The 19,003-nt window shown below is 38.5% G+C and overlaps 1 protein-coding gene across 1 annotated transcript; it reads left to right on the top strand.

Annotated features, from left to right (window-relative positions):
* Nucleotides 1-7: 7 nt before the first annotated feature.
* LOC120799689 (ATP-binding cassette sub-family D member 2-like) lies at nt 8-18,843 on the top strand. Its single transcript, XM_040144962.1, has 10 exons — nt 8-969; nt 1,870-2,050; nt 2,323-2,444; nt 7,410-7,572; nt 8,430-8,524; nt 10,620-10,765; nt 12,218-12,363; nt 13,544-13,628; nt 14,214-14,339; nt 14,515-18,843. The coding sequence occupies exons 1-10, from the start codon at nt 25-27 to the stop codon at nt 14,753-14,755; spliced, it is 2,250 nt and encodes a 749-aa protein (XP_040000896.1). The 5' UTR covers nt 8-24; the 3' UTR covers nt 14,756-18,843.
* Nucleotides 18,844-19,003: the final 160 nt, after the last annotated feature.

Raw genomic sequence — 19,003 nt, 5'->3', positions numbered from 1 at the left:
GCAGAGACGACTAACATTTGAAAAATGTCCAACATCCTCGATGCAGCGTCTAAAGTGAGATGGGACCGCACCGCTGCGGCGAAGCGAGCCGTGTTTCTTGCGGCTGCTGCTTACGGTGTCAGAACACTGTATCCCATCATCTGCAAGCAGCTCAGCAAAAACAAAGATCCCAGGAATAATCGTCGGGTTTCAAAGGCGGAGAACGGCTCCACTTTTTCGGGAAAAACACAAATAGATACTAAGGACCCAAGGAATATATCCCCGGGCGTAAATGCAGAATTTTTCAAGCAGATCCTCGAACTTGGTAAAATCCTCTTTCCTAAGCTTGTATCCAAGGAGCTTGGATTGCTTTCCTTGCACTCGGTGGCACTGATATCCAGGACGTTTCTGTCTATATACGTGGCAAGCTTGGACGGCAAAATTGTGAAAACGATCGTGGAAAAGAAACCCAAGAGCTTCATCATCCAGCTGATCAAATGGCTCCTCATTGCCATCCCGGCCACATTTGTTAACAGCGCCATCCGGTACCTGGAGTGCAAACTGGCTCTGGCCTTCCGCACCCGACTGGTGAACCATGCGTACCGGATCTACTTCACCGATCAGACCTACTACAAAGTTAGCAACATGGACGGGAGGCTCGCCAACCCAGATCAGTCTCTCACTGAGGACGTAATGATGTTTTCTCAGTCGGTGGCTCATCTCTATTCCAACCTCACCAAGCCTATACTGGATGTGATGCTGACCTCCTATACGCTGATTCAGACTGCCAGGTCCAGGGGGGCCAACGCCAGCGGGCCCACCCTGCTGGCCGGGCTGGTAGTCTTTGCCACGGCGAAGGTCCTGCGTGCCTGCTCGCCTAGGTTTGGTAAACTGGTGGCCGAGGAGGCTAACAGGAAGGGCTATCTGCGCTATGTACACTCCAGGATCATTGCAAATGCTGAGGAAATAGCTTTCTACAGGGGACATAAGGTATGCAGGGTTGAATGATGACATATGTAGAATATAGAGGTTGCTTTTATTGTGGTTGGTATGTAGCATCATTATAAGCCATGATGTGTTGGTAATTAACTATAATTTCCAGTTGTGATCAGTATGAGATACAACAAAAATAATTTCATATTTCCCATCAATAGATCATCAAAATATCATGTGCTATTATGTTTCTCAGTATGAAAGTCCAATTTAACATTTGGCCAGTCTACATAGCTGGGTTAAATCATGGTGTGATTATCCTGTTTGTGGGTCCTGGGGCAAAAAATGGCCTCCAAGTTCCCTTTAAGTCCACTGCACACAGCGTCACTGTATTTTGCACAGAGACCCAGAAACCAACCAGTATTAATACACTGGAACACTACCTTGTATCTACTACCGGTAGATATTGTTCCTTAGTGGTACAAATCTCCAAATAAATGTGCAAGTACTCAATTACCAAAAAGGAACTCACACAGTAAATCTGGGGCTCTGGGGGCCCCTGGAGGTCTCAGGCTCTGGGGCAGTTGCCCACTTTGCTCGGTTGGTAGTCCAGACTTGGGTTAACTATATTAAATAAATTTAACAATTAATATTGTTCTGTTTACCCTTTATTCCAACCTTGGCATTTTTACAGGTTAAATCTTTATATAGACAACATGACACATTTTAGATTATCTAGATTAACCAAAACCAGTAAAAAAGTTAATATAATGTCATAACATGTGCATATCAGTGTAAACAGATTAATTATTGCACACAAACAGGCCGATTTGTGATGACAGTGACTTCAGTCAATACAGGTTCACGCTTAGATTAATTCAATAATCGCATCCCATGCTTTTTTTGTGTTCTGAAGTCAGTATTCTGCTATATACTGTAATATACTGTCCATTGCAGGTGGAGATGCGTCAGCTGCAGAAGTGCTACCGGGCTCTGGCGGACCAGATGAACCTGATCCTGTCCAAGCGTCTCTGGTACATTATGATCGAGCAGTTCCTCATGAAGTATGTATGGAGCAGCAGTGGGCTCGTCATGGTGGCCGTGCCAATCATCACAGCCACTGGCTTCGCTGACAACGGTAAGGAGGCCACGAGGGGCTCCAAACACTGTCTTCTAGTAATTAAGTCCAGGCTGGGTTACTGTATAAATACACTCTTGATTTTGTCACAAAATACACACTTGTGGTAATGTGTTGTCAACAAGCTCACATGGGGAAGACACAGACTTTCATTTACAGTAAAACAGAGCTAAAGTTTTTCTGTTTAAGTAAACATATCTATCGTTTCCAAGTTTCTTAAACCACTTGTGTTGTTCCCTCCCCTGTCTTTTGTCTCTCTGTCCATCCTCCAGAAACAGCAGATGGTCAGACACAGGTGATGGTGAGTGAGAGGACAGAGGCTTTCACAACCGCCCGTAACCTTTTGGCTTCAGGAGCCGATGCCATCGAGAGGATCATGTCCTCCTACAAAGAGGTGAGGACACTTCTGTATGCTGAGTTAATGTAACAATGCTGGAGTGCAGTATGTCTTTAAATGAAAATAATTTGGGGGGGGATTATCTGTCTCTCCTTCAGAGGCTTTCCTTTCTTTGTCTTTCAACCTGTTTTCTGTTAAAAGTTTAGAATTAAAGACATCACTTTTTACTGGAAATACCAAGCAAAAGTCATTACAAAATAAAAAGGTAGTCACTGCAAATGCATTTAATTAACACATATACAGTAGGCTGTAAAACAAGCTATTGATTGCCCTTAATTATCATAGTTATTCACAAAAACCATGGATCTTGCCCCATCTTTGAATGTAGCCATTCTAAAAAGCTATGATGGACCTCCAATGTGCCTAGATAACTGCACTGCACACTTATTTAGAAACAATTAGTTAATCAACAGAAAAATAATGTACAACAATTTTGATAATCAATTATTTTTTGTCATTTTTCAAACAGTAATGTCAAACATACTCTGGTTGTAGTTTTTTTTATGTGAGAATTTGCTGCTGTTCTTTATATCATTGTAAACTGAATATGATGATGATCAGACCAAACAAGGCATTTGAAGGCCTCACCTTGGGCTCTGGGAAATTGCAATAGGAATTTATTCACTATTTGTGAAATATTCTCTATTCAGGAATTTTTGTCACATTTTTGCAGCTTTTTGTGTTTATGTATTCATCAGTGCTGTAGGGGTAATATCGGGGGACCTGCCAGACATAGAAAATAGTCCACTTGACAGTTTCATAAAAATGAAAATAGATTGTGGATCAGCCCTTCAGTTTTCTGATCAAGGGCTAAACAGTAAGAGCCAAGTTTCCACCATAGCAACACATATGTGATTTGTCAGTAGAGTTTCAGATATTCATATGATTGACAAATGCATAAGCATGGGGGGTTGGGTCATTTCATTGGCCAGTGTTTACATGGACAAGCAGTCGAACAGATGGATAGTAGGGATGGATGAATGCAGAGACAGAATGACTGACAGATGCATTTTGTATGTCCATCTTTCTCCCCATTCTTCCTCCGTGTGAAACTCACCTTGTATGCACAGGAATGTGTTTAAGTCCAGACTGAAAAAAGCTAAGAAAGAAGTCAGTGAATGAAAGGCCTTGTTCACTGAGGGCCAAATCCCTGATCTCTTGTTGCATTTTAATCCAGAAAAATAGCAAGGCCCATTCATGCATTCTCTCTCTCAGGCTGCATTTTGAGGTCCATAAGAGGATTTGGCTGCGGCACACTTGTGGTAAAGCTGTATTGCAGTGCAGCTGGTTTGTACTTGTCTACTTTTGATCATATGCCCACCCTGTGTTTTGGCATGTATTTTTTCCAAGCTAAAAGTCAAGTGAACTTGCACAGGATGTCGGACTTATCTGTGAACAAGAAAGTTTTAGCAGTCTGCGCTTGTGGTGAGGAGGAGGAATTGAAACTTTTAAAAGTGTAGCGGGTTGTTGTTTGCTTCCTTTACTGTCAGTCACCTCTTCTCAAAACCTTCCCATTGTTCCACTTTATCCACACCAGAATGTGCACAAGCTCGATCCTACAAACACAGAGATGGCTTAAACTGCTGCAAAATTTTAAAAATGTTCCAAGTGAATTGTTTTATTTCAGTAATATGCAAGTCTGCGGCAGAGCAGATTGTCATGACTGTCATTTTATTGCAACTATCTGGTGCTAAACACTTCCCCTGGAGATGTGAGTTGTAGCCTGCGTGCAGCTCCATTCTGAGTGTCTGTTGAGTACTGTGAGCAGCAGCAAGCCCCTGCATGCAAGGCCAAGAGATGTGCGACTGTGTGTGCAATTTAACAGTCAGCAGGGATGGAGCACATTCCTGAGGCAGTGTGCCCTGCTCACGCCTCCAAACAATCTGCCTATTTTATATGACAGTGTACAGACTGTATTTGTTTTTTGTTGTGTATGTGAGAGATCATGTCCCAACTCGTGGTAGTTTGTTACTCACCTTGTAGATTTTCCTTTTTTACTCCGCTGGCATGTTCTGTCCCCATCTAGAATTGAGCCCTGTCTATTAGCCTTTGTCGTTTCTTTTTCAAAGCTTTAAAAATTGTCTATGAAAATTCTCTGAAAATTTATGCTGTATAATCCAAGTGTATAACCAGATTGGTCCTTTGATGTGTTAGACTGCATTAGATCTGATCATTGGAATATAATTGAATACAGGAATCTTTAATGGTCATCAATTCCTCAAAACTGTATCTACTGCCTTTAATGTCACTGTAGGTCAGCAAGCAGTGAATCTTGGTGTTATGTGTGTCTGTGTGTGTGTTTATACATGCACATGCTGGTTAGAACAAGAACCTAAGTAGTATTCACTTGGTCAGTCTTTATGCCCATAATCTTTAAAGACAAAACCAAACATATTGTACCTGCACATAATCGGACTAAATGTCAAAGAAACAGTGTTAAAACTGTAATTTACAAAAAAATGTGTCTTTTTATATTAAAAGTAACAAAGTTTCTAAATTAATCTTAATAGCTGGTTATTGGCTCTATGTTGGTTTTTCACTTGCCTATTCCCCAATGCTGAGCTTTAAATTATTTAGGAAACTGATGGAACACGTTTTATTATCAGTAATGTAGTATATCCTAATAGAAAGCTGCAGTAAGTTGTTGGTGCTTAATTAAAACATATTTTCTTCACCTTTTCACATGAGGACAAAGTCATCCATGCCATTCCCTCTTTATACACATTTTATTTCATTTGTGGTTTGCTTTCTTCTTTCTTTGAGCCAGTCACATCCCTGCAGGCCCACATGGTTTCCATGAATTCCCCGAATCGGTGTTTGTTGTTTAATACAATCAAGCTGTGTCAACAGCCTGCATTGTCTCTCTGCAGGGTGCAGCACCAAAGCCAAAGCAAGAGGGTGATTTTTCTAATTTTTTTCCTCTTTTCCGTATGAGTTTTATTATATTTAATGCAGAACCCTCTCCAGTTGCTTATAAAGATATATTTTTTTCTCCTTTCCTTTTTTCACCTTAGTGCATTTTGTGTTTATCATGTGTTTACCTAATTCTTTGCTGTTAAAATGATTGCAATTGCTCTTGTACATCTTCTAAATTTTATTAAATGATTTTATTCATATTTAAAGACATTCTGTGTATCTGTGTTTTCTAAAATAATTTAGATACTTTTTAATATGCTTTTTCATTCACCCTGTCCCCAAGAAGCCATTACACATTATCAACAGCAGGTTTTTACATCTGTGTGTGTGGGTATGAATGTGTGACTGTGTGTGCTCACTCTACACACTGTAAACAAACACAGAAGAACATGCAACTCTGGGAGATTATAAGTGATCCAGGTGTATACTCTTGGTGGTTAAAAGTAAATAAAGAAATACAGTCCTAATTCTAGAGATCACCTTGCGATTATTGACAGGCGTTACAGCGGGTGTGATCCCATTGCAAGATGGTCTGTAGTTTTGCCTAATGTCTTAGAGTGGACTGCAATGATTGAAACTGGAATACAGTGATTTGCGACTTAAAACAAAAGTGGGCCGGGGGCCAATGCCCCCTTCCCTACTTCTAACCCCCTTACATCCGGCACCCATGCTCGGACCAAAATCATCTTCGAACTCAGCCCTAATTTTGATCCCAACTATACCGCTATAAAGTTTTGTGACTGTATCTTGCACCGTTTTGACGCTATTGCGGTGACAAATCTGTCCACAGACAGACATATAAACGCCTGGAAGAGTGCTCAAAACCACCTCTGTGGTAGTTCCGCTACATCAGATGTTTCCAGGATCACACTTTGCCATGATGACACACACACACATACACACACACGCAGACTCATAAGTCAAAAACAATACCAGCCACGCTGTCGCAGCTGGTAAACATCGCATCCACTTTGTGACTTTGGTATTAGCTAAACACTGTTGTACATTGTTGAACACACACTTACAAATTCTAACACAATGCTTCAAAACCTTTTTTATTTAATTTATCCATCAGCTATATTAACTATTAAGTACTATTTTCCATTTTTTAAAAACAATTTCAGCTGGTTTTTTCAACAATTTAGCTATCTATTTAAACCATTTATTCCTTTCTTTTAGCTATCCATTTCAACCATTATTTTTAGATAACTATTTCAAACATTTATCCATTACTTTTAGATAACTATTTAAACTGTTTAATTTTAGCTAGCATTATCTATTTCAGCGATTTATCCATTGCATTTAGTTCAACAATTTTTCATTACTTTTATGTAACTATTTTAACCATATATTAATTACTTTTAGCTAGGTTAGCTATTTAAAGTGTTTTCTTTTAGGTAGCATTATCTATTTCAGCCATTTATCCATTACTTTTAACTATTTCAGCTATTTAACCATTTCTTTTAGACATTTCAAGCATTTAACTATTACTTTTAGCAAACTATTTAAACTGTTCACTTTTAGATAGTGTTATCAGTTTCAACATTTAACAGTTACTTTTAGCTAACTATTTAGCCACATACACATTACCTTTAGCTAACTATTTCAATCATTTGTCATGATTGTCAGCTAATTATTTCATCCATTTATCCATTACATTTAACAAACTGTTCAGACTTTTCTACTCGCTTTCTAACTAGTTTTCACACACTCTCAATCACAACACTTGTGTTGAGGTGTTACAGCTGACTCAATTGGTTGATTTTTTTTTTTTATCACATTGTAATTATCTTTTTTTTTTTTCAAACGAGTTGATTTGCTGTACAATTTCTCCACATACTCCCTCGCAACTGCAGAAGTACCCTTGGCTGAGAATTACCACTAAAACAAACTCACACAAATATTTATCTCCACACAGCAATGTCAGTGACCTGTTTATCACAGTGTGATGTTTTCTTGGGTCATGCTAACATCCATCTGACATTTACCATAGAATGACCTTTGACTCCTGTTTTTTTTTTTTGTGTGTGTTTTTGTTTGGGACAGGTCACAGAATTGGCAGGCTACACTGCACGGGTCCACAACATGTTTGAGGTGTTCAAGGACGTCCAGAGGTGTGTTTACAAGCGCTCCTCTCTATCAGCCACAACCGGAGCAGAGAAGAAGAGCAAGCCTGAGATGCACATAGAGGGACCATTGGAGATAAAGGGTAGGCCTGTTGTGTAGTACACACAAATATACCTTCTTCTGTATTAAAATATACTGAAAGAGGGAAACAGGTAGTTACCAGCCTAATTTGCTAATCCCATCCTCTGAACGCCTCTGGCTACTGTTGCTAAATTGGGCAAACTTTTACCACTTCTGCATTATGGAGCAAGCTAGAGGCTGTGGTTAGTTCATTCCAGTGCATTGTGTTCACTTAAATAATCTCAACTCAAGTCAAATAGTAGTCAGTGTTACATCCATGGTTTATTGTCAACCACGCCGCCCACTATTTCTCCATAGATTTGATTGTCTAAAGTAGTCAAAATTAGAAAACATCATCATTGAGTTAAAGGATAATATGTGAGTTAGGTTAAGATATAGTTACATCTCCAGAGCATCTCATTTTACTGGTTTTGTAGAAATGGGCTTCTATTACCCAGTGACTAGAGGCTACAATTTCACTTTAAACACATTCCACATGTTATGCATTTAGTCGAACCCTTATGTGGGGCACCTTGCATAAGCAGATAAATTCCTGGATCACCAACATGACATTACAAGGAATCAACAGCATCGAGGTCAAAGGCTGGATTAATTGCATAAATATCCTTGTGTAAACATCATTTGACCCCAAAATGAGTCTCCTGTTGGAGAGCACCGTTAGGAGAAGTGATAAGTGAAGTAAAGAGGGATTTTTTTGTTATTTACAATCCCATAAATCCTGCTATGTAGGTATTATCCCATCCATATCCATGCTTATGCCCTGGCTGAGAGAGTCTAATCCTTTATTACCACTTTAATACACGGTCACTCTGTTTTTCTGATCCTTCTTCTCTGTCTTTCTCTCCTTTGTGTCTCCAGGTGAAGTGATAGATGTCGACAAAGGCATTGTGTGTGAAAATGTACCAATTATCACACCCAATGGGGATGTAGTAGTGTCTTGCTTGAAATTTAAGGTGAGACAGCTCTACTCTATTCTCTTCTGGTCTACGGTATTTGGCCATTTTTCTTGTACTGAAAAGTGTTCCTTTGCTGTAGTCTTTTTAGTTAAATGGACTCACACATGAAAAAGCACCGGATTGGTTTTTTATTCCAATACCAAACTCCCCTTTATATTATATATTAATAATAGCTGTTATATTTACACACTCAAGAGTTTCAGCTTTTCTCTGAACCCTACTTCATCATCAAACCCCTTAAGGATTTAGGTCTAGGTGGTGTTTATTAGCATTTAAGAACAATCCTCTGCTGTCTCATTAGGAAAGAGATACATCCTTTGGGTGTGATCGTGTTGCTCCCCTCAGGCAGTTGGCTACTGCAATTAGTGGTTTTTGTGGTGCTTAAAATGACACAATAGTGCTTAAGAATAGTCACATGTCACTATCCAAACGCTTCAAATGTTATTAGGATAGCGATACCCATTCCTATAGACATATAACCCACTGTGTAGTGCACCATCCCTCCTGAGGGGCTGCCCCATATATATAAAAATTGTCCACATTTTGCATTTTTATCTATTTTGAATTTCTGCTTATGTCCCTGTTCTTCAGACGTCCCTGTTCTTCAGATAATTGAGTTAGGTTGATTTCTTTGCTAATAATTTGACAAAATCCTGGATTTTTCGAAGCTGGCTCTTAATTCTGCTGTCAGAGCGCAGCAAAACTGTGCGAGTGCAAATTTATTCACAGTTAGCTGGAACATGACAAAGATTTTTCAAGGGGAATTCACAAATTATTCTTTTGCTCAGAGGCACCAATTGAGAAACGTCAACATAATAAGGCTTTTCGATGAGAACACAATAAGGTATCATCAAATTCAGTTTATATAATTTTCACAAGTTAGCTGATCTTTATCAGCTAACTTGTGAAAAGTTAATTCTTTAATTAACAGGATGATTTTAGCTGGCTAACATCATGTTAAGCCTAGCTTAGTTAAACCACGCTATCAGTTTGCTATCCGCTTCATGACTTTGTTTTAACATCTGCAGAGTAATGATCACGACTTTAACAGAACCCCTGACCCCGATTTCAAAATAAATAAATAAAAGATTTTCCTCTTGGAGTTATGCTTTCAAACAACACAAGCAGCTTATGCTAACAGATCTCTGCCTCAAACTGCACCAAGCAGTGTTGAGGTCGATATACCTGATTACCCTGCTGACATTGACTTGGTAGATAGTAGAAAAATATGTTTACACTACTAAAATAAAGCTAGCCAAACCTAGGGCAAGCATCATAAATAACTTAGTAATGAGATACTTTTTTATTTATCTTTATTTACAATATTTGGACTACTTTTACCTCTTAATGGAAACCAGTTACTTATAAAGTAATGATGCATGTAGGTTTGTACAGTGATCGCTCACTCTATCCTCCTCTGTTAACACTCTATCCTCCTCTTGTAGAATGTTACCATTTAGTTAATAATAATAATACCTACTTTGCAGAAGGTTTGTTTCATATATCTCACTGTTAAAATATCTTCTTTAACCTGTTTTTAAACCTGTATTTGCTATCCATTTTAATGGTTTGGATATAAATATTGAGGGAAATATATAACGCAGTTACGATGCTGTAGCTTTCACTTTGATTTACTTTTTTTGGTATGCTGACACTTTTTGCTGATTTTTTGCTTCAAAGCTACATTCAGAACATAATTATTTCTTCAGTTTTGTGTTCACTTTGTTGATTTTTTCTTTTTTCATTGTTTCTCTACTTTAAGAGATAGAAAGCAGTATATGCTGTGCGGCTGTCCTGTCAGCTGGCTAGCTGCTGTCGAACTAGAGGCATTTAGTGACATCTCCAAACACTTAGATCTGACTTCCGGCTGTAATTCAGTGTGGTTAAGTTTCAGAGATGAAGAACAAATAGATTGTATTCTCATAAAAAGCAAGGATCTCTGAGGAGAATTTTTGTTCACAAGACGTCTTCTTGTCTTTACATTTCAGATCTCCTATGTGTAATGTGAAGTAGTTGTATGCTGCACATCAAAAGCCACACACCCACTGATACTCCACTCCAGGAGGATTAATAAATTGTTCCTCCATTTCAGGTTGAGGAGGGCATGCACCTATTGATCACGGGGCCTAACGGCTGTGGGAAAAGCTCTCTATTCAGGATCCTCAGCGGCCTGTGGCCTGTTTATGGCGGCCGACTACACAAGCCCTCTCCACAATATATGTTTTACATCCCTCAGAGGTATACACACTAACTCGCACTCTCACACATCCAAAATTCCAATATCACACAGCAGTGAGTTGTACCAAAACAACTGTAGGGTACGGGGTTAAGTTACTGGTGAGCCCTACCAGTAATGTTTCCCATTGTAACAGGACCTGTGTGTGTGTGGCTGGCAAACTAGAGCACTGGTCATAGTGAAATATTTACCACCCATACAAGGCTTGAAATACTTTAAGTTACAACAATTTCTTCATTATACTTCTTATAAGGATATATAGGAAAATCAGTTTTAAAGACCACAAGGTGAAACTATCTGAGACTTTTGTCTATCTTACTTGACAGTTTTGCGAGCTGTATTGTAGTCACTTGTATTGTAGACACTAAGTATCATCAGTGGATTGTCTTCATAAAGTATGGATAACAAAATCTGCACATCAATTTCACAGGTATCCCCACAGTGCATCATTTGCTCTAGTAATCTGTGATAGCTCTGTTGAATGATTAAGGGTAACTGGAATTATCCAAAGTTTAGCTACTGACCGTTAAGGAATAAAAATCACCTGATATGTTATGGGCTCGTAGGCTGAGTATATCAATATATATCATTAACTAGAGGGTTGCAACTGACAATTATCTTCATTATCAATAAATCCGCACATCATTTTCACAATGAATAGTTTTTTCCTTGTCAGGAAAAAGTGAAAAATGCTGATCACAGTTTCCCCAACTCAAGTTAATATATTCAGATGTACTCTTTTATCCGACGACCAGTCCCAAAACCCAAAAATATTTAGTTTGTTATCACAGGCGACATACAAAAGCATCAGATAGTCACATTTGAGAATCTGGGACCAGTGAAATTTTGACATTTTTGCTTGAACAGTTACTGCAATGATTAAGTGATTATCAAAATAGTTGCAGATTAATTTTATGTCAGTCGACCAAAAAATTTATTGTTTCAGCTCTAGTTGTTTATGTACTAAGGTGTATTAATGAAACTGCCCATTTCCCATTTTTGTTTGTTTTTCTGAATTTGTAACAGTTAAAATGATCAGCGAGCCAAAATAAACCTTCAGATATAATCTTACTGAGGGCTGCTTAGAGCTGCAGACTCAGCAGACTCCCTCCTGCAGAGCAGTAAATATTTTATACATTGAATGAGACGGGCACCTGGCAGCTGTAACAGAATCGTGTACACTATCTGAAATAGAAACAACAGAAGTATAATGGGTTTCTTTTTCTTATAGCATTAGTTTTTTAAGTGTGTAAAAAATGTGCCCCTTTGTACAGTCACACAGTCTTTGTCAGCTTGTTCTTTTCTTTAGTGTCAGAAGCACTTAATGAAACAAGGGGTTAAGAAAGAAACACTCAATGAGATGTGTGTGTGTGTGTGTGTGTGTGTGTGTGTGTGTGTGTGTGTGTGTGTGTGTGTGTGTGTGTGTGTGTGTGTGTGTGTGTGTGTTTCTCCAGGCCCTATATGTCAATGGGTTCTCTACGGGACCAGGTGATCTACCCAGACTCTGTGGAGGACATGGCTGCTAGAGGCATGAGTGACAAGGACCTGGAGGTCATCTTGGACATAGTCAACCTCAACAATATTGTGACCAGAGAAGGAGGTAGGATAAGTAATAAAGACATCTTTACAAAGATTTGAGCTGTTTGTTTCAAGTGAAAGGCTGAAGAAAACTACACAAAAGCTTAAAATAGCGCAGGTAACATTTTTGACAACTCAAACTTACTTCAAAACAAGATAAAAACACACAATATACCATCAGACAAATTAACCATCAACCATACAAAATAAACAAAATAACCATCAGGCAAAATAACGATTAGCCACTACTACAAATCTGAGTCTGATTCAATACTACTTTGAAATGAAGTCAGTGACAATTGGTAATATTTTGTTGATCTACAAAATCAGTCATCTTTTAGTGTTACAACTTATAAAATTTGACTCAAATCATTTAAAATTTGTAAACTGTAACTGCAGCCAGGTTTTTTGGTTTTTTGAGATCAGACTAGGTTATGTACATGTACCAGCCAGAAGCGTGAGCTCATGCTCTTATATGTGGGTAATACTTGTTATACTTAAACTTGAGTCTATGGCTAATTGGCAGCCACTCTTCTATCATTGCCAAACAAACAGGCCTATTGTTGAAAGCCAACTAATATACAAAGCTTAGAGCTGCAAGAGGGTTTAATGTATGAATGGCTGCACTGTGAAAATGCTGAGAAAGGTCTTCATCATGCACGGAGATTAATTCAAGCATATGCAGTCACGGATGTAGGTATGCAATATAACCTAATTGCCAGGGATTGTCTGTTTCATCTTGTAAATGTCACCGTCTACAGGGGAAAGCAGTCTGATTGTTACACAGTGCACCTGGACCGGTTAAACCTTTTAGCAAACATCAGATATCAGTCTTTCAGTGCTGTTCTCCTCCTTTTTGATGGCTGTTGGCAACAACAACCACATAAAAACAGTCTATAAAACCTGTCTGTTTAAATTTTAATTATTCATTACATTGCTCAAAATATATTTTTGATTAACTCTTCATGTAAAAGTATAATGCATCCCAGAGTTTCCACCATAAAATAGGTCTATATACTTTCTTACAATTGCACTGAAAAATCTTTGTGTCCCATCACCCTCTAAATGCTGTTCCAGACATCTCCAACATGATATGTATATAACTGGAAAATATTTGCTCTCATTATCTTTAGTCCCAAAATAGCATAACATCTTGGTAGCAAGTGCTCTCAAGGTTGTATAACGTCTTCTTTTTTGTCCAGGCTGGGATGCTGAGCTGGACTGGAAGGATGTGCTGTCAGGAGGCGAGAAGCAGAGGATGGGCATGGCTCGCATGTTTTACCAGAAGTAAGGAGAAGCAGTGTTTTGTCATTACACTGAGGGCAGTTTAGCCATCATACACTCGACATATGACAGACCTGGAGCGTAAACCCACCACTTTACTTCTGACACAAACAATAAGCCTTTTTTGCCCACTCTAGCAAGACTCTAGGGATGGCAATGTTGGTCAACTGATTTGGTCCAGATTAAAATATCTCTAAAACTATTTGATGGATTGGCAGAAAATTTGGTATAGACATTCATGCCTCCCTCAGAATGATTTGTAATACCATCATCAGGTCAAAATTTTAATTTGTCCAAAAGTTTGGTGACTAAGTACCTGCAAAACTGATGACATTCCGATCAGCCTTACCATGCAAACATGACTCACCAAATTAAAATATCACTTAAATCATATCAGCTTATCAGAAAGAAAAAAATCATAAAATAAAATAAAAAGTCAGTAGTATTTTAGCAATGTTAGTTTTTCATCTGGGGTTTGTTATTTTCTAACTTTTTGTGTATGCACATGATCTAACTATATAACCAGTCTCATTAATTACCAGCTGGATGGATAGCAATTATTAAAACCATATCCCCTGTGTATGGCAGGCCTAAATATGCCCTGTTGGATGAGTGCACCAGTGCTGTGAGCATTGATGCGGAGGGAAAGATTTTCCAGGCTGCCAAGGATGCCGGCATCTCCCTGCTCTCCATCACACACAGACCCTCCCTTTGGTAAGACAAAGAAAATGTTCTAGTTCATTCAATAAAACAGAAATGTAGTAGAAAGGAACTCAGCTGAACTCAAAAGAGTTCGGACACTTTTCAACACACCCTAAAATTTTAAACTGTTGAAAGACGCAAATTTTTTTTCACTCTTGCGCTTTAAATCCTTCCTATCGACCTCCAGGAAGTACCATACCCACCTGCTGCAGTTCGACGGGGAGGGAGGCTGGCGCTTTGAGCAGCTGGACACAGCGACACGCCTCTCCCTCACTGAGGAGAAGCAGCGACTGGAGACCCAGCTGGCTGGCATTCCCGAGATGCAACATCGTCTCAACGAGCTCTGCAAGATCCTGGGAGATGACTCTGTCCTCAAAACAACTGGGGAGAGAGAGAGAGAGAGAGAGGAGAGGGCAGAAGAGGCCTAGAGAGGAAAAGAGACCAAGGGGAAAGAGCAGAGAGGAAGTGGGGGGAGGACGAGAGGAGAGTGTGGGAGACTAAGAGGCAATGAAAGAAAAAGAAATCTGGAGGGGGTTTGTTAGTATTTTGTTCAGGCTGAGGTATTTTTGCTTGTGTAGAAAGCCGGAGATCTTTTAATGGAAACTAGTCTTTTAGCTCTCCTCTCTTCTCTCCCTCTTCTTTTAATCTTTCCTTTGCTCTGCTTCAGCGGAGAAGTGGAGGGGGTGAATGAAGTGGAGTCACAAGTATTATTCCCCACATGTGACGCACATCGACTGCATACTCGGTTGTAGATTTTAAATGTTTTATTTGAGCATATATCAACTTCAGTTTTCTTCATTTTGCCACAGTTCAAAGTGGCAGACCAGATAGATCTAAATTAACCAAGATAATTAATTTGTTTGTTTTGCAGCACTTTACTGCTTTTAGAGGGCTGTTTTTGTTTGTTGTGGTAGCTGACAGTAATATAAAGTTATAGCTGAATTTTAGCTAGAAAACCTTTAATACAGAACCACTAAATGATGTCCAAAGCAGTTTTCCATGGCCAGTATACTGGATTCTGAAGGATCCACATTTGTTTTTACCTCTACAATTTAGCAGTAGACTTCAGTTTTAACTGAACTAAACGTGACCTCTTTTTTTCGAAAGGTCAAAAGAGACTATTTTTCAAAATGTCACAAAATGCCTTTGCTCAGTTTGTGTATATAGCCGCAGTACAATCCCTTTCCTTTTACCTTATCTTAGCCCTTGTTAGGTTATTGCAGACCTCTGAACTACTGACATAGGTTCAGTTGCAGACTTACGTGAGGCTAGCAAAGAAAAAGAGCCAGTAAGAGGTCTATTATTAGAGCAATTTGTGATGCAGGTCTGACTCCTAAACTATAGGTTTCTGGTTTACTGAACAAATACAATGAGCTAAAGAGGCCCTCTTCAAAGGAAGAGGACCAGGAGCAAGCTGTTAGTTTGGTCTGTTTGTAAATAGTCACACATATAAAGTATACTGCACATGGGTGAACAGGTACCTTTCAGACAGTGTAACTTTAAGATACATGTACACACACTGGCCTCTTGTCGATGCTCTCTCCCTGTGTTGACACAAAACACACTCCTGTGTCTGCAGTGTGTAAGATGCCTGCTGGGACTCTGCTTTGTCAGCAGTGCTACTCATGCCCTGTGAGTCCTTTTGAGCCTGTTTCAATACACATTAATGCATGATGGTACTGTACAACAAGCTGATACACTATGCCAATCAAAAGCATATGCAGTGAAAGGTAACTTCATATAAATTTGGTAATGGTGTAAGAAATACTTTATTTCTCACCTCTCTACAATGGAAGCTGATTATCGTTTAATATCCTGAAGTGTATGTTTACTTGCACTTAAATATGCCAGATTATATTCCAAATTTTATTACGTTATAATATATGAGCCTATATTGTGTTATGAAACTTTGTTTATTCCATAATTGGGCTAATTAACAGAAGTAAAAAAGCTTAGAGGTCAGGTTTGTTAATAGATTGAAGACTTTGGAGCTGCTTTCACTCTTGGCTCAAACACAAGTCAGCAGGTGGTCTGCCTCTTCACTAATGGCTGGCATGAGGTACCGGTGTCAAATTTAGATTGTTTTTCTCATTTAGCCTCCATGTTTGTTACCAGCAACTTATCTGAAGTTGTGACAATGTGAAATTAGTATCTTTTTGCATAACATTATTTTGTTCATATGAAAAACACCATGTTTTAATGTGGTTGTTTTAAGCTGTAGCAGTGGCTACTTATGTTTCTAGAAGATTTTCTTTTTATAGTTCAGACCTGTGTACTGTGTCCTGCACGAAGAGGCTGAGGAACAGTAAACTAGGCTGACTTTTGCCCCTCAGATTGTATCAAGTTAAATGGGATAGGAGATTGTCTGTTCCATTGTGCCATTAATTAATTTATAGTCTTCAGATTTCACCATAAATGGAGTTTTATGTGTGGTTTCATTCATCCTGGGCCTAAAGCTTACCAAGTGATACAAATTATCACTACATTTTACTTGCAAAAAACAACCAGAAATATTTAATTTCTGTCGTGTTTTTGTGCTGTGTGATACTAAAAATCTTACTTTGTTTACCTTTAAATTAATGTTTCCTCTGTAGAATTAGTTTAAATTTGTTGACCACATTAGAAATGTGGCTATAGTGAAATCTTTATGTTTTTGTATGAATTGTCCAGATGTTGCAACAGAGGAAACAGGACTTCTTTATATCTTATTCTCACACTGAACTGCATACAGGACTCAATCCTTGTCACTTCCAAGCTGGAGTGACTAGCACAGTGTAATAATATTACGTCATCTGACTGGTTAATATGCCACTGTTTTGTTAACATGCACACCAACACCACCATGTGTCAGTGTTGACTTCTTGTTGAATGGACAATCAGTAACATTATCAGCAGAATACAAACAAGTACACTGCTATATTTCAAACAACATCATGGCTTGTTATTATCATTCAAAGAAATGGGAAAAACTAGCACTAATTTTAGGTATATTACTAAATTTGCATTATCTGATTTGGTATGGAACTTGCAATGTACTTGGTTGCGTATGCATGTCAAAGTTTAATGAATCCCCCAGGCCTTTCATAAGCCTGAGCCGTGACTGAATCCAGGATCTCTAAAAGTGCCACATCTTCCCTCCATTGAGATTTTAAACCGTTGAAACCTCCACCTTTAACTTTTAGTGGACAGTTCACATTTAGAGGGAACAAAAGTTAGGTTTTTCCTTCGGTAATCTTGTAGCCCTCATCCTGAGACTGAAGAAGAAAACTAATTAATGACTGAAATGTCACTGAATTCCTTTAATATCTAAAGGAATGATAAGTGGTATGCTCTGTGATGGTCTTGTAATACAAAAAATGCTGCTTTCATTTGGTACACAAGAGAGCATCATGGGCATTACTGCAGGTCTTTAAAATGGCACGGCAAGCCTTTTAAACAGCATTACGTGCAAGAGTTTCTGACATGAAACACGTTATCTTTCTGTGTTGCCAGTCAGACTCTGTCGACAGGAGGCCAGACAAGCCGCTGAATGACACAGAGTCTGCTAAGTGACACTGGAATACGAGGTCAGCTCAAGGGCAGATAGTACCTAAAATACATAGGCATGAATAAAAGGCAGTAATTAAGCAGTATTTCATCCTGAAAAGATGGGATAAGGAAATGCTGAGGGGCCTTCTTCTCAGTATGCTTCCTGCAAGTCTGTATCATTGAACATGGCACCTCATCATTTATTATCCCCGAAGGAAACAAGTTAAGATAGCTTACCAGTGAAATCAGGCCTATTGTGGTCTGCTATACTGTATAACCCTGCTATATACAGTAATGGTATCCTTACTACCAATACTTTGATACTGAAACTTTCATTCTATCATACCTTTGTAAGTTAGATATTGAATGTATCAATCGTGTATGGTAAAGCAAGTCCTAAGGTTATGAAGACAATGAATACATGTGGTCTGTTCATACAAGTTTCTTTTTCTTTGACAATTGAGAATTTTATAATTTTGTTAATAGTGCATGTAACATTTTATTAGAGCCACCTTGTGGTGTTTTAGAGGGGATTTATTCTACGCATGGTGCCTGAACTGGGTTTATGGGGAAAGAAAATGCTTCTCAGATTGAAATTTCATGTTATTCCAGTGGTGTAGGACGGTCACATCAATATTTATGAAAGGTTGAGAGTTTCTGAGATATCGATTAGACTGTCCTGTACCACAGAAACAACATGCAGTGATTCTCCCTCAAAGCCAGGGATTACCACAGTTTGGACTTGATACATAGTTACTTAACAGAGAACTTTGTTTGCAATCAAAACATACAACTATTTTATATTTTGAATTCCTGTAATATTAGCACAGACCTCTTTTATTGAGATCTCATTGTGCATGTGTAGAAATCTGTATTCTTTAACCTTAGAATCAAGGGAGGTACATCAACATAAAGGTCATCTGTTACAAAATCATGGTCTAAGGTCAATTTACATTTAAAGATGAAAATGTATTTTCTTGTAAATAAAACAATACATTGCAACCTCAAAGAACGGGTGATCTTCTGTTCATTTCCCATTTTTAATTCACTATCTCTCTGTAATGCATCTGTAATGAAAATGTCCATCTAAAATAGAATTGTCAGCTGTAAATTTAATTAATTATTCAATGCTGACAAATGAATGTAAT

Source organism: Xiphias gladius, chromosome 2 (genome assembly GCF_016859285.1).
Source record: "Xiphias gladius isolate SHS-SW01 ecotype Sanya breed wild chromosome 2, ASM1685928v1, whole genome shotgun sequence".
Lineage (NCBI taxonomy): Eukaryota > Metazoa > Chordata > Actinopteri > Istiophoriformes > Xiphiidae > Xiphias > Xiphias gladius.
The sequence above is the reverse complement of the archived record's forward strand: the minus strand, read 5'-3'. Positions and strand labels throughout refer to the sequence as shown.